Source organism: Platichthys flesus, chromosome 16 (assembly GCF_949316205.1).
Source record: "Platichthys flesus chromosome 16, fPlaFle2.1, whole genome shotgun sequence".
NCBI classification, from domain to species: Eukaryota; Metazoa; Chordata; class Actinopteri; order Pleuronectiformes; family Pleuronectidae; genus Platichthys; species Platichthys flesus.
In genome coordinates this window covers 5,204,089-5,220,177 of record NC_084960.1, presented here as the reverse complement: position 1 = coordinate 5,220,177, position 16,089 = coordinate 5,204,089, and the positions used below count along the sequence as shown (strand labels likewise).

General features: G+C 45.1%; 2 protein-coding genes across 4 annotated transcripts; both read right to left on the bottom strand.

Annotated features, from left to right (window-relative positions):
* Positions 1–86: 86 nt before the first annotated feature.
* Positions 87–11,305, bottom strand: arhgdia (Rho GDP dissociation inhibitor (GDI) alpha). The gene is made up of 6 exons (XM_062408691.1): positions 11,179–11,305; positions 3,456–3,651; positions 2,998–3,081; positions 2,475–2,551; positions 2,287–2,350; positions 87–1,763 (listed from the first exon to the last, which is right to left on the bottom strand). The coding sequence occupies exons 1-6, from the start codon at positions 11,257–11,259 to the stop codon at positions 1,561–1,563; spliced, it is 705 nt and encodes a 234-aa protein (XP_062264675.1). The 5' UTR covers positions 11,260–11,305; the 3' UTR covers positions 87–1,560.
* Positions 11,306–12,983: 1,678 nt separating this feature from the next.
* On the bottom strand, positions 12,984–15,992 carry alyref (Aly/REF export factor). Of its 3 annotated transcripts, none has more exons than XM_062407932.1 (6): positions 15,607–15,992; positions 14,086–14,244; positions 13,852–13,999; positions 13,641–13,704; positions 13,357–13,558; positions 12,984–13,272 (listed from the first exon to the last, which is right to left on the bottom strand). In XM_062407932.1, exons 1-6 carry the CDS (start codon positions 15,871–15,873, stop codon positions 13,258–13,260), a joined length of 855 nt encoding a protein of 284 aa, XP_062263916.1. In that variant the 5' UTR covers positions 15,874–15,992; the 3' UTR covers positions 12,984–13,257. The 3 variants fall into 3 exon arrangements, with proteins under 3 accessions (XP_062263916.1, XP_062263917.1, XP_062263918.1); XM_062407933.1 differs by lacking the exon at positions 15,607–15,992 and adding an exon at positions 14,585–15,598; XM_062407934.1 differs by lacking the exon at positions 15,607–15,992 and adding an exon at positions 14,636–15,597.
* Between the last annotated feature and the right edge of the window lie 97 nt (positions 15,993–16,089).

Genomic DNA, 16,089 nt, shown 5'->3' with positions numbered 1-16,089 from the left:
CAACATCCAAGTTACCTATTTTTTCATCAAGTGCTCAGGGAGGCAACAATTCAAACTTAAATTGAGTAAAACAAACACACACGTAGTCCCAGTCTGAACACTTTAATTTGAACACAGGAGATCAGTCGACTGTTGGTAATACAAGCAGCGCACACACAGTCCGACCCAACCCACAGAGAAGAGCATCAGTCCCTGACCCATGAGCTGAATGAGGCTCCAGAAGCAGACATCACTCACATACTCATGGAGTGTAAAACTGAGGAGAGAGGACACGTGTCTGCCACCGCCCGGTGTCCGGCTGTGGACTGATGTCTCCCGATCTCGGTTCAGAGGTCGAATCCCGGACGACGTCTCTCCTCGCTGATGTGGAGCACGTGTCGAGTGCCGCCAGGTCAGCAGGAGCAGCATGAGGTCGGAGGAGACTGGAGGCACAGCGAGCGTTTGGTGATGGTTGAACTGGAGGAGGTGTTCTGCAGTTTGACTGCGATGGATCCAGGAGGGGAGTACACCGACAACGTGGCCTCAGATACTACAGAGGAGGAGACTGGGGCGGTTCGAAGCCTTTAATACGACCTAGAAGAGCTAATTTAACTGATATCAAGGTTTGTGTATGATCAGAGTTTATAAATAGAGCTGAGATCTATCTAAATGTGACGGCTTTTACAAATCATCAAACTGGAAACAAAGGCGTTAAAATGTCTCCCTGCCCATTTCCTAGTATCAGTACATTATTGTTAATAACAGGCTCACGTGATGCTCGGGCAAATATATTCTGAAGGCAAATGGCTCAACCAGGTTTTTCTATTTCTTCCTAGGGATTCTTGTTAAGGCCACATGGCTGCTTACATAACTGCCCACATACCCTGATCATGAGGGGTACAGACACACCTCAAGGGGACCCCCCCCCCCCCCCCTTCTCCCAGCAGAGACTTTGCAAAATGCAAAACCGTTTGAAAGAGGCCTAAATTCTAAGTAACCTTCCAAGACCCTGGTACAAATAATCTGCTCAAAGGCTTTAGGAGGACTGCGTCCAAGAGTCCAGCAACGATTTCTCAACGACTGCACAGAGGTCACGTACACACAGCACTACTGCTCCCGGTAATATGCTTCCCAAGGCAGATCACGGTAAGAGTACAAACTTAACTGACAAACAGAGAAGAAAGCAAAAGGGGGGGGGAAAGACAGGAAAGCAGGAACTCGTATTTTTTCAAGAGTAGGTAGCAAATGTTTTTTTTTTTTTTTTACTTATTTTTCCTTTTATAAAGAAACCATAACTGCAAAATCTGGATTGTACACGTTGTTTGCTTTCTCCATTTTGAAAGATTTAATACTTAACAAAGGGTGTTTGCAAAAAACCCATGAAGCGTTACACTGGGGAGGGATGATGGAGAGATTGGAATTTAGAAAAGAGAAATTTAACTGGAGGGGGGGTGGGCGGGTTTCAATGGACGGAGAGAGCAAAAGCTTGAATCAACAAATAATCCAGACGGAAGAAAACGGAATGAAAAAGAAGAGGGGCAAAGCAGAGGAAGACGTTGATGGAGGATGGCGTCGGGGGAATCAGTCTTTCCACTCTTTCTTGATAGAGAGGCTCCAGTCCCAGGACAGATGGTCGTGTTTGTCGTCGTCGGTGAACTTGGACTTGATGTCGTAGGTGCCGCGGGCCAGCATCCCCTTGGGCGCCTCCTCCATGGAGGTGAGGAACTCGTACTCCTCATCCGGTCGGGGCCCGTAGCTGCCGACCATGTAGTCGGACTTGTCCACTGTGTGTGAGAGAGGGGGGGGGGGGGGGGGGGGGTCGGTGTAAGGAGTTACTTGAAGGCTCGACATGCACATCCTCAATTCAAGATCTTACAAGAGAGACTATGCCAAATCAAATTCTAATTACTGAGAGGAAATATATCCTCTATATGTGTGTCAACATCCACTATACTGAAGCAGCAGGAACATTACCTCTAGTAAATTAAGCTAACGGCTTCTCACTGTCTATCATTTAAACGAAAATAGATCCTAAGGGGGCCCTATGCTTTAGAGGAATATGGTAATTGACTTTCTTTATAATAGTTGAGATGATCTGCACCACTCTCATATGTGGAGCACATCTGTGGCTGGAGCTAGCAGCAAATTAGCTCATCCCAAAGGCTGCTTTTCAAACATGCACTGCTCTCTGAGTGAAATGTCCGAGTCGGTTGAGGCTGAATTTTCCTTATTATCGAGAGTGGTGTCTCCTTTAAGTCCTTTTTTAGAAACTGCAGAGACTTAATGAAAAGACATTCACAGCTTTACCTTTGATTCCTTTCCTGAAAGACTGCTGATTGTACTTCAGGCCGGACACGATCTCCTTGTTGACCTGCAAAAAAGAGACGTGCGTCATTCTGCTGAGCTGTGACTCGTGACAGAGCCTCAGGGACATCTGCACACTTCAGACACCTCCTCCCCAGTCTGAGACAACAAACAGACGCACACTCCCTCACCTTGAAGTTGATCTTTATTCTGTATTCGACTCCCTCCTTCAGCACAAACGGGTTCTTCCTGAAGTTGTCCAAGTCGCCTGGCAGGGACAAGAGCCACAAGGCAGAGAGAGAGAAGGAGAGAGAGAGAGAGAGAGAAGTCAATAATAGTTACCACCAGGTGGCAACAAGGCAGAGAGTGAGCCCAGCACTCCTGTTCTGTTGTAGTTCAATGAGACCACCATGGGAGGGCAGCAGAGCCACGAGGAACCAGCTCAGCAGTCGTTCCCACTGACACAGGACATGGAGATGACGTCATTATCAATTCAACACAAATGACCCAGCAGGACATTTGGTCTTTATTCTTGTAATTATTGTCCATAACTAATGTTTACACCAGACAATTCCTCCAGTGCGTCTGTTGTAAGGAACGACTAATTTTAAACATGGGGATTAACTTCATTAGAATCCTACAGGTATCAGCAGCAGATGATTTGTTTTCACTTGAAAATCCGCCCCCCCCCCCCCCCCCCCACCACACACTCACCCTGTAGATCGAGGACCAGGGGGTTTGGTGCAGTGCTACAGACCAGAGTCATTCGTGTCACCTGGATGTTTGGGGCATTGGGATCTAAGATGGAGACAAAGGGTCAGAGAAATAAAAGAATCGTCAGTTTAAAGCAAATTATGGAAACACACACACACACACACACACACACACACACACACACACACACACACACACACACACACACACACACACACACACACACACACACACACACACACACACACACACACACACACACACACACACACACACACACACACACACACACACACACACACACACACACACACACACACACACACACACACACACACACACACACACACGACTGTACTGTTGACTTAAATCTAAATACCTGTGGTTACCTACAGGCTTCACAGGTGCTCTAGGAGATTAGGAGTTATTATGAGAGGTATTGGACAGCGACCACTCACCTTTAACCACACCGCTTTTCCCCAGCAGCGCCTCCTTGTACTTGCGCAGGCTCTCGTCATCTTTGTCCAGCTCCTGGATCTCCTGCAGGGTCTTCTGGGCGGGGGGTTTGTAGTTGGCCGCGGCCTCGGCCTCGTCGTTGGCGGCTGCGATCGCTGCCAGCTGCTCCTCTGTAGGCTCCAGCTCTGCCATGGTGCTCTAACCACAGAGGGAAAGGGACATTAGAGGGGTGGTTAGAGGATAAGAGAATAAATGGTGGAGCATGTGGACATGTGGAGCAAGGCAGCGCTGGGTTATTAGACATGCAGCTGCTGGATGTTTATTAAGGATTAGTTATCCAGAGGAGAACCTCAGTGGACTTTGACTTGGGGCCCTGGCAACGTAGAGCAGCAGATCATGTAATGCAAAATGATAATCACATTAGTTTTCACGGTATATGATGAATCTCAAAGTGATTTATATTAAAGGAAACAACAGATGTTTCAGAACAGAACTAATAAGGGAGGATTAAAGATGTTAGAAAGGGAAAATTTTGAAAAATATATTGTAACATTAAAAGGAAATTCATTGAAAGTTAGCTCATGAGAATGTAGTAGCACTGAAATAGGTATTCTTCAGTTTACTTTGCAGTTCATTTATGCTGATATCTTTAAAGTATATCGTCACAATATCCTGTACAAATATTTGAAACACAATATTCTGGGCGTGGTTTATCATGTGTAACCTTTATCATTTTCGGCTTCAGGCAAGTCAGTGTTATTTTGTTTTTGTTCCTTTAGCTCCTCAGTGTCCACTCACACGTCTCCACACACTCGAGTGCACAGACGTACACACGAGCAGAGACGAGGGCCAGGAAACACGACCATGAGGCCCCAGCAGAAACTGGTCTCCATTAGCTGAGCTCAAGTCTCAACTCGTCTCTTTTCTAAGTGACAGCCGAGGAACAGCAGTGCTAATGCAGCCATCTACAACCAGCTGCACCTCCTCCCCAGTCACTGCTCATTAGACATGAGGACGATGATCCTGAGCAGGAAACAACCATCAGGCAGATCATCCTCATTTGCTGAGAACATAGAGGAACTTTGAGTTCGCCACTAAACTCGATTGTTGCTCATAAACTGCAGTGATAAATGGAGTGATCAGTTGATGTCTGGTGCACACATGCAAGGCAGAATCTGTACGAAGCTGATCTACACCTGGGGAAGCCAGAAGGCAGTTGGATGATGATGATGATGATGATGATACTCTCATAACATCCCTGCAAACCTCAGGGACTGAAAATACACACATTAGTCTAATGGTGTTTGAGCAGATGTCCCAGCAGCTCAGTTTCCCTAAATACAAGGTGTGTGTATATATATATTCAGTGTTGATAGTTTAGATGGAATGTTCTGTTGGAGACAAAAAAAAATATTTTCATTTGTGACAGTGGAAAAACACGACTCGACCTCCAGAGACTAGCTCCGCCCTCAAACCTCTCGTCATAAGCCTCCTCATTTGTTTGTCGAAAGAACTCTACTTCCTGTTTTTGAATGAACTCAACCGAGCACAACCACTTTCTGTCAAACTGAGTGACTGTGTACTGTAACTCATGTAATCTTATTTGTGCTTAAGAGCTGAAACCGACTCGTCCGTAACAAAGAGCAATGCCTGGATGTTGATGATGTAATCAGATTTCTGCACTGAAAAATAACCATGAAGGTAAAAGATGGAGATTGTAACACAAACGGCTTCTCCATTAAAATTAAAACCTGCTCTACAGATTCCATAAATACTTGATTTTATTAACAGTTGCAAATCATTGTGAGTCGAAGGTTGTCATCAAGTCAAGACGACAGTTAAAACTTATGAGTCTTCCTGAAGCCGGTCTCACCTGCTCGACACGGCAACACTCACATTGTCAACACACAATTTACAGTGTGAAGGATCCACACACACACAACAGAAAATGAAATCACACTACTGCAAACAGAATGAGCAGAGAACTGGTTTGTTGCTGTGTCTGTGTCTGTGTCGCACCCCGCACCCCCCCCCCCCCCCCCCCCCCCCCCTGCTCCATTGTGTCAACCATACACAGCTGGGTCTGAGCCAAGCAGGAACTAAACACCCAGCGACCTTTTTCCAGAATGGGGCCTCTGTGCTCCCATAAAAGCACTGAATTCCTTTTCTGCCAATAGTTTGGCTTCGGCCAGTCGAGTGTTTGTGGTCCGAGGGGACGAGAGAGAGGCTCCATGTTGCAGAGAGAGACGGGAGATCAGGAGCAGATAACACAACCATGTTGGTCACATGATTCTTGAAATATCAGGGAACAGGTTTGTGTTTCTCACTTCCTCTGGTACGAGCTGCAGCGTCCCACCCGCACAGAGGAGGAAGCTGCAGGGGCAAAGAAGACCAATGTGTTTCTCTACTGTGGCGCAGGCCGGAAAAATGACTCCACTGCATTCAGAGTAAAAGAAGGACCTGAGGGCGTTTATGTATGTCATGTCAATGTCAGAGAAAGAAATCTAAATTATCAAAAATGAATTCATTAATGTCATATTTCATTTTATCAGATAGCTTTAGATTTGAGAGCTGAGACAACTTATCAATAAACTGAAGAGTAGGACACAGTCTTGGGTTTTGGAAAGTTAAAGCAACTTGAACAAAAGAAACACATATTCCATTATGTTGTATTATGGTAAAATATGATGATAAAATTGTATTTCCCCACCAAATTCAGAGGATACTGTTAAAAAATGCATTTTGCAACGTCTGCAACTCGCCACATGATTCAGAGATGATCCTTCCAAAAGTAAGAAAGACTTAATCCAGCAAATTAAAAGAAGCACATTCCCAATTTAAATGGTTTAGTTTTAACAACACTGACATCACCGGCCTCACAGTGACACACATTCTTTCTGGATAACTCTGCTCACACAACAACTGGCTACACACCGAACAGGAAGGGAAAAGGCTCCGTCATTGTCCCGCACCGGCGTCTGCTAGGAGACAACACACAGGTCATGAGATCCTGCTCTCAATCCGCTCGCTGGACGGGACCCAGCCACTCGGTTTTTACAAACAACCAGTCGTGCCAGCAGCTGAGGTTCTCAGATTAGACCCCGTTCCTTAGCAACACCAGCGAGCGGTGGGATTATGGAAGGTGGGATTAGAGCTAACGAGGCGTTCAGGGACACGAGGAGAGAGTTTGCAGGTGTCACCGGTGAAACATTAAGAGGATTGTCCTGACAGGAGTCGTTAGTGTCACTAAGAAGGGACTGAGGATAATTGGCCAGCGAGCTCAGAGAGGACTGAGGAGTTCCTGTGGGATGATACAGGCTTTATGAAACAGAGTGTGTGTGTGTGTGTGGGGGGGGGGGGGGGGGGGGTGAGTGTTCTTTCCATCCGTGTAGAACTGAGAGAAGCATCAACACAACACTGAGACAGGATGTTAGATACTCATTCAGTGATAAAGTATTTTCTTCTTCTCACAGGTTTAACTGATGCACACTTTTAATTGGTAGAACTTTTGAAATTAAGTGAAATAAAATTCTGCAAATCAATAAGGGAGCACCTCTCATTAGTGTTTGATAAGAAACCCTGATATCACATCTGGTCTTTACAAAGCATTATCATTTTCTACTATAGATACAATTTCACAAGACTAGAGAATAAAAAAGAGTCAGTTAATAATTTCTATTGTTTGTTCATTTTTCCTTCCAATTTAACTTGAAAACTACAATAAAACGAGGATTACTACTTTTATTTGTTTTCTAAAGAATGTCCTGTTTCCTAAATATCTTATTAAGGCACTGACGTTAACTCAAAGATCGTGATAAATATTGAAATAGTTTTTTCAAATCAAAAACAAATGTAACAAAGTGGCAAAAGGATTTTATTTCACCTTCATTGAGGAATCAAATGTATTAAAGCTAATAATTAAGACCTTGAATGGATGTTTTACGAGGAACAAAAGAATTCAAACACTTCAAAGACAACAACCGGACGTGAATGCGGCTTCACTAAAAGTGAAGAGCGGCTGAATGTCACTGCTGGCTTCTACTGAACCTCACAGATCTCTGACTACTTTGATCGCTGGGCTCACTTCTCTCCATCGCTCTCATTAATCTTTAATAAGAGCTCATGAAAGCTCAGGTGCAAAGAATCATGTTTTCATATCAGAGTTTTGTCCCTTAAACCCTTCATGGACTGAAGAAATGCGGCCATTTAATCTTCCCCTCGCTTTCATGTTAATGTTGATTTAGGCTTTGCTGAGTTTTCTAAGAGGATAACGGAGCAAACAGTGGAGCTTTAAGAAGGCTTAAGAAATTGAACCACAACAACACTAAATACAATAGAAACACACCTGTGTGTTGTGTGTCTGGATACAGCTAAGCCCTGAGACCTGATGCTACAGTGATCAAGCAGAAGCACATAGGTTTCACCTCAGGAGAGACCGCCTTGCATGTCAGGCTGTGCAGACATTACTGCAGACTTCCTCCTTCAGGCCTGAGCTTCATGATTCACATCCTGTGGAGGACTAAATCAAGAGCCGTGGAGCTGAGGCACTTCATCTCATCTTCTTCACACGCCGCCTGTGAGGGTAACCCCATCGCTAATCGTTTTCTAATGACATAAACGGACTCTGGCTCCGGCTCGATGTTAAGTCAGTGGATAAAAGCTGGTTTCCACCAAGTTGAGGATGTGGTGCAACACTTCCTGCACGTGTTGCACCAAGAGTCGCTGGCAGAGCTGATGCAATGCAGAGGAAACTCAACAGACAAAGAAGAGGATGAGCGACAAAATAGAGTAAATGACATTAAAAGTAGAGAATGAAAATGCAAGCACACAGCTCGTGCTAACTTATAAAGCCCAAAGAGCTTTTTAGACTGCAATAAAAAGAAAAAGATTCATCAGGGCAGAAGACTAAGCTGATGACTAAGAAAAAGGAGCAACGAAAAGGAGGCGGCAAGAAGAAACCGAGAAACAAAACATGCCTCTATCCCAGGAAGGACCAGAACAAATAGGAAGCTTTAAAAATAGCTGGTGAGAAATCCCTGCGTACGGCAGCAGGAAGCCGGGAGTGAATGGACGGCCAAGGTGCCAGCGGAAAGGTCAGAGCTTAGAGCTGCACTCTGGGGGTTTGGGTGACGTGCCCAGATCCCGTCTGCCTGGGCAACAGCCTGGGTGGAGGTGGCCGACTCTACACACCACAGGGTTACGGCCATAGATATAAAGGCTAGATGTCTCGTCCGTGTTGCCAGCCAACGGAGTCGACCGGCCGCACATGGTGGCCGGCTCGCCCACCCATAACATTGTGTTGGTAGTGGAACATGTACTTTTTAAATAAAATAAAATAAAAAAATTATTGATGTATATTTGTAAAGGGGAATCTTGTACCTATAAAGAACATTATTCTATTTTTTTGAAAATAACATAATTCATAAGAATGCAGTGTCATAACTACATCTCTGATGTTTATAACAAACCAAACCGTTTAAAAATCGGGTGAAAATTTACCAAGTCATGGTTATTCAAAAAGAACCAACACTACAACACAATTCTATGGGTGGGCGAGCCGCCTGTGGCAAGATGGCCGCCATGTGCGGACGTTCTACGCAGATGGCCGAGACATCTAGCCTTACATATACATACATATATATATATATATATATGTAAGGCTGTATATATGTTTTAATTCAAGAATCGGACGTGATTCAACAGGTGGTTGGAACATGTTACAAGAGGGTTTCGACCAAAGTACAGTTTAAAAAGCTACATTCAGGGCAGAAAAGGGAAACATAATATTCATAGCCTGGGACTTTGAAAGGCTGCAGTGGAAGTGGAGGACGCCATGTTGTGGCTGTGAAGAACCACACAACGTGACACTTAAACCCTAATCAGTAGAAGGTCTCGCTGGTCTGTGTGTGGAAGTGTTGGATCACATTCCCAATCCCTGCGAGTTCAAACAGACGAGGCCACCGTCACAACTCGTCAGGGTTGACTTCAAAACTCAACTCAAAGGAATAACTTCTCTCCACAGACTTAACTGGACTGAAACCGATTCATAAGATTCATAAAACAAATTCAGAATCAAGTTTTTGCTTCAGCACCACAGTCAAAATTAACCCAATTTCCTTCACTCCTGTAGATCCTTCAATATTTAAGTAATAGCTAACTGGTGCAGTAGAGGTGGGTTCAGGCGTGTGGCTGTGAACCTTGGACACTTTTCACGGCGAGCTGCTTGAACATGTGTGAAGCTTATTGTGCCGACGTCAGGGAAATACCTTCATGCTGAACCCAGAGTCATTCATTTGACCTGCTAAAAGGGACAGGTCACCCAAAAAATAAAATTTCAGGGGTGGGTGAAGTGATTTGAGACTACAAAACACTTTTGGGGGTTTCAGAGGAAAACACGGTTTCAACCAAATCAAATACAGTTTAAGCAGCTGGTGACCACTTCTTCAAATATATCAGAAACAACAGAAAGAACAAGTAAAATGCCTCCATACTGCTCCTGTGGTGTCTTCCGAGCGACTCAAAGTTATCGAAACATCATATCCGTCACTTATTTTTTAGCCTAACTGTTCTTTGTGATCCACGTGGGAACACATCTGACATCAAAGGACATTCAGGCTAAGAACACGGTGTAAATTACAGTATTTGTAAGTGAATGTCGGGGCTTCCGGACACTTAGATGACACCACAGCAGCAGGATGGAGACATGTTGTGTTTTTTTCCCCATTGTTCTTTTACATTTGAAGAAGTGGACACCAGCTACATAGGTTCTATTGGATTTGCCTGCGGGGCTGTTTACACCTGAAACTCTAAAAGTGTTTTGTTGACTCAATCACTTCACTCATCACCTCCATCGAGATAGTGGTGAGTAGACGATGAGTGAATTTAAATGTTAGGCTGAACTCTCCCTTTAAAACCAAACCAGAGAAACTCTAAAGTGCAAAGTGAGACATCCGGTCCAGGGCTGCGACCTCAGGTTGAAAACGAGAAGTCAGCGATAGAAATCCATTAAGATTCCTTCAGGCCCTTTATCGCTGACACAGGGTAGAACAAAAGGGAGTCACGGTTCGGTGCCTTGTAGCCCTTGAGCCAAGCACACAGCTGAGGAGACTCACTTCTGATCTCAGGAGATGTGATCTATGTGCACTCGACAGTGAAAATTGAGGCAGGTTTCTGTTTATAAAAAGGCATCAGTGGCAATTCAAACGAAGGGAGATGCGATCCAGGAAGTGGCCGAGCATGTTCCTCTTGCAGCACATGACAGGCGAGTCTCGAACACACAGTGAAAAGTGACCCGAAGCTCCACTTGGGGTTTTCAAAGTCAGCGCATCCGCTCATTGTTTAGTGTTTAATTTAAAACCAGTGGAGGCAGAGGCAGACATGATGGTTACCTAACGGGGCTGCCATGTCGGTCCCGATCAGGCTCCACACCCGGAAATGAACTACTAATGATCGCTCCTTCCCTTCTCGAAGCCGCGGGACAACTTTAAAAAATGACTCGACAGAAAGACAACCTAAGCAGTTTGAGATTGTAAAACAATAACAAGAAGGTGATCGAATGGAAGAAAGAAAAAACAACCTCAAAGTGCAGACAAGATGCTCTTTGATGTTTCCTAAAGTCACGTTCATGGCAAAGTGGTGACAAAGCGTGCTAACTTTGACAGAGCAGCACCGGGGGGGCTAGTTAGCTGGTTAAGATTAGTAACTTAACGTGTTTGGGGAACTTACCGTTGTACTTGCGCTGGGATGAGACTCTCCTGCTGACGGTGGCGGGAGGAAATGAAGCCCGAGCAGGAAAATCTGAGACATCTGCCGCGAACTCAGCACCACATCCGGCCACCGCCTTCACAATAAAAGCTGGTCTCTACCTGGCTCCTCTCAAACGTCCTGATGTTTACATTTTTTATTCAGTAAATATTTTGAATCCATGGCTTCATATTTATGTAAGAGAATTTCTATCGCTATTTTTACTCCACTGTGGAGTTAAAACAATGTCTAAACACAACCCGGTTTATAACACAGAGCAGAATGATGTTCACAAGGTGAACACAGGATTTGACTGTTTCTTTATTTGGTCACTTAATATTTATTGCTCCTTAGTTTATCATCCCCTCTTGTATATTTTACTCAGGGTAAATAGGTGTAGTTTGTGTATATATATGTAACCTTTTATCATTTATATTGTATTTATTATTAGATTATATACAATATAGAGTAGAGGTACACACATATTTACGAATTATAGGAAGCTGGTTAAGTATAGGATAATTATTCATTAATAATTTATGGAGATGGGGGAGATTAAATAGACTTCTTCTCACTCCTTTTTTAATACTTAGTTTAAATCATTAAGCTTTTGATTTCCCCCACCTCATCACTGTCAGTAAATAACACATGTCCCTGTTTTTTCTCCCACTTTTTTTATTGACATGGTCAAAATAAATAAAAAACACTGAATTGAATATCTGAGTACTGCTTCCACCACCCTCCACTCCTTATTTAAGATATGTCAACACTTGTAATACTTATTGTTGAAGTTCACTGTAGTGTATCTAGGGTACAAATACCACTCTAAAATTTGTTCTTTCAAATATTTCCATTATAATGTTACTTTATACTTTTACTAACACTGATGGAATTTCTAAATATTTATATACATAAAATATATTTACCGCTTACATCTATCTACCTTTATATGTTGCACAGAGAACCTGTAAAATATATTTTACTACGTGAACTAAACTCGTCTTGATGTTGAAATCCTCACCGGAAGCTGACTGTTCACAACTGAAACCTTAGCTTCTGTGAGCACATTTCCGGGAGAATGCGCCTGTGACACGCGTGGACATGTAAATCAGCCCTGACACCGACATACCAACAAAGAGCTGCTTTCTAGAGGCTTCACACATTTACTTTGTTCAGCTCTCCGTTTGATCTCCTACACTGACGATTGAAGTATCAAGCAGAGCAGCTGATCAGAAGTCAGGGTGCAGGACTGGACTCATGTTATGGGCGTGGCAGTCAGGTACAGAGGTTTGTTCTCTACACAAACCTCATTCTGACTTTACTACAGACCATATATGGTCTCTACCAGACTGTATTAAAAAAGGCCCGTGTAGTGCAGGGCGACCCCTAGAGGCGTTGTAGTGCATCATCATTAGGCGTTAACCAGTTGCAGTGGGATATTCAGATTTTTTGCTCCATGTTTATGGCAGTTTTATTAAAGCTGGACAAACCAAAAGATGTCAAGTACATTAGACTAAATGCTTTGGACCATAAGGCTCAGCAAAAGCATTTGATAGTTTGTAAAAGTGCAACCCAATTACAGTTAGTTCCATATATCATAACTCTTAATTACAAGCCTCCTTTTACCATCGTGAATAAGTTTATGGCAATGCATACACATAAAATAGGAGCGTGCTGGCTCACGGTGTCAAGTATAAAGAGACAATAGAAGAAAAACCAGTCAGTCAAGTAAATAAGTTGATTCTTAGTTGACAGTTAGACCCATTGACATAAAACCAGAAACAGGATTTGGTCAATAAGCACTGCAGGTTTTATTACAAGTCTCAGTAACTACAGAGAAGAGGAAAGAACTGGGAACCCCAATTCACATTTACCTACAACCAAAAGCATGTTCATGAAGAGAAAAAAACAACTGGTAAAAAACACTTCGGACCATTTAAAAGGAGGAGTTGCAACAACAATTTCAATCACACCAGAAGACAAGTGTAAAATATTCTGCACATTTCTGACGAGGGCCCTTCTGTGCAGACAGGAAGGGACATGGGGGGGGAAGACTTCAGTTTATGTCGTGTCCATCTGCAAAACAAGATGGGAATTAGACAAATGCCAGAGCAGGATGAGTTAACCGGAGACAGGTACGGCATTGAAAACTGAACATACCCTGGCATTGTAGGCGTCTAATTGTGCGTCGAGTTCCTCTGCAGACATCGCCGCCGCCTTAGGGTTTCCGCCACGTCCTCCTCGACCACGTCCTCTGGGACCCCCTGGACCGCCGGCACCACGGCCTCCTCGACCTCTCTGCATGCCGCCGAAGCTACCCCCTCGATTTCTGTTCATGCCTCCGCCGCCACCTCTGTTCAGACTGACAACAAGAAGGGTCATCAACATGCAGCCCTCACAATAAGTTCCAGTCAAATATCTAATGATTATAAGAATGCACTCACCCCTGTACAGGTCGTCTCTGTGTGTCGATCTGTGATGTGACGAGTTGGATGTTCATGGGTCGCCCTGAAATGAAAAACGGTGCAATACATTTACAAGCTGAGCAGGACAGCAGTGCACCATCAACTCAGGAACACAAATGCAACCTAAACCAGCCATAAAAAAAAACAATGAGGTTTAACAAGTTTACAGCAGTTTTTTGTCAATGCATACCATCGAGTGGGATGCCGTTGTACTGCTTCATGGCCTTGAGTGCGTCTGCTCTTCTTTCAAAGTGGACATCTGCAGTTCCCAGACTTCTCCCTGATCGGTCATAATGAACCGCCGCCTTCTTCAGAGTTCCAAATTCAGCAAAGAGTTCCTGAAAAGGGAAAGACCGACCTGAGTAAAACAAAAACATTTGTTTCTTCCTACTAAAAACAAAAGGATAAAGATCAACTCGCATACCTGAATGTCTGCATCCGAGACACCGAAGTCGAGATTGGAGACGAGGAGCTTCCCTCCAGTTTCCACGCCTCCTCCTCCGCCACCTCCAGCAGCACCATTGAAGCCACTGAAGCCGTTGTCGAACATGTCGTGCTGCCACTTATCTGGAAGCGATTTTAGCTGCAACAGATGAAAGAGAACGAACCTGCTGACTTCAGGATCCCCCTTGCCTCTGTCAATCACAGACTCCACACGGCTGGGTGCTGGGGCAAGCAGGGCCTCCGCTTCCAACAGGGTCACGGTGCTCGGCTCCCCCAAGAGGGTTCCCAAAGTTCCCTGCCCACCCCACCACTACAAGCAAGTGAATAAGTACAGTGAATAAGGGGGACATGCTGGGACAAACTGAGCCAGTAAGGCAAGGGGGTGCTGCTAATCACATCTACATACAAACATATTGTAAGTTGATTTAAAAAGCTTCTGCTGAGATGTTTACATCAATGACAACTGAGTCAAAACCCACCAGAATTACCCCCCGCCCCGGATCTTCATGAAACCCCTGAACAGCTTGTACCAATATTGCCCACAGTACTGTTGCCATGTGTGCCTCCACCAAAGATTCTCCAGACACGATCCTCGGGTACACTGGGGGTCGCCATCTGAAGCAGCGTGGCCTCCAGCGTTGCACCATGTTTCCCGGTTCACCCGAAAGAGTTCTTTAGCAGGCCACGAAAATGGCTCTCACGGAGCGGGAAGGGGAATTGTCCACAAGGAAACGGGGAATGATCGTGAAAACACCTATAAAATGGCCGGCCATCCCCTCTCCGGGAGAGTGGATTATCTAGGCGTCCATTTTGAGGCCACGCCATTTTGATTGGGGCTTTGTTGGGACTCGTCTAGACGTTGATACAATAAAGGGGGTGAAGATTCGCCATTTATGGACACTACCGGGGGGTTGAAGTCCACCGATCCATCCATAACAGCCACGCTGGTCGATAAGCCACCAAACCGGGCCTCGGTGTGAACCCCGCCGGCCTCTCCCGAACAAAAGGCCGTCTGCACCGGGGGCATGGACAAAAACTATTAGCTCCCAGAAGTGGTGACAAAAATCATGAGGGCGATTTTTCTCGATGGAGCAGATTCCTCTCACCCTCATCAATCTGACCAGCGGGGGTGGAAAGGGCTCTGACTGCTCGTGGACGACTAGCTTTAAATTAAGGTGCTGGATTCAAAATGGCGCCGCCGAGGCCTTCCCGATCCAACTTAGCCAACCCGGCTAACACCTCCTCCAGCCAGGCCTCTTCTTGTGGAAAAAAAGATGCGACATACATGGGGTTGAGGGAGATGGGATAAGCCATGTATACAACTCCCATTAATGCCGAACCGCAAGCTAAACTCTGCGGCCGGCAATCACTATTAGCTTGACTAGCTATAGGGTTAGCTGGCAAGCTTATCGTAGAATAGAAGGATGTGACCCAGGCTTCTCTCAGGTTAGCCGACGGGTTTTTATCCTTTTTCCGCCCACTCCTCTTAACTTTCTCATACCCTGTTGTAAGGCGTTGTTCTGCCTCTAGCACGGCTCGGGTTCTGTCGGTTCCTCATGGGGCCGGATCCACCGCCTCGGCCTCCAAATCCTCCGTCGCCGCCACCGCCGCCTCCTCTCATTCCAACGCGACCGGCGCCGCCTGCTCCTCGGCCGCCGCCGGAGCCTCCGCGGCCTCGGCCTCTTCCGCCGCCGCCTCGGCCTCCGCCTCTTTGCTGCCTGTTCTGCTTGATAATGTCGTCTAGAGACATATCCATCTTATCGGCCATTATGCTAACACCGGTAACGCTAAACTGGAAACAGTGGAATTAAAAAAATACACCGTGTGTTGGTCCCTCGCTCTCTGCCCTACACAGCTGCACGTTGTATGCTCTGATGAGAAAAACACAATGACCCAGCGTCCGCCTGTATATATATGTACTGGCTCGTGACGTAGGCGTGTCGTCACGACGCACAACAGAGGAACAACAACTGTTCTGTTATTG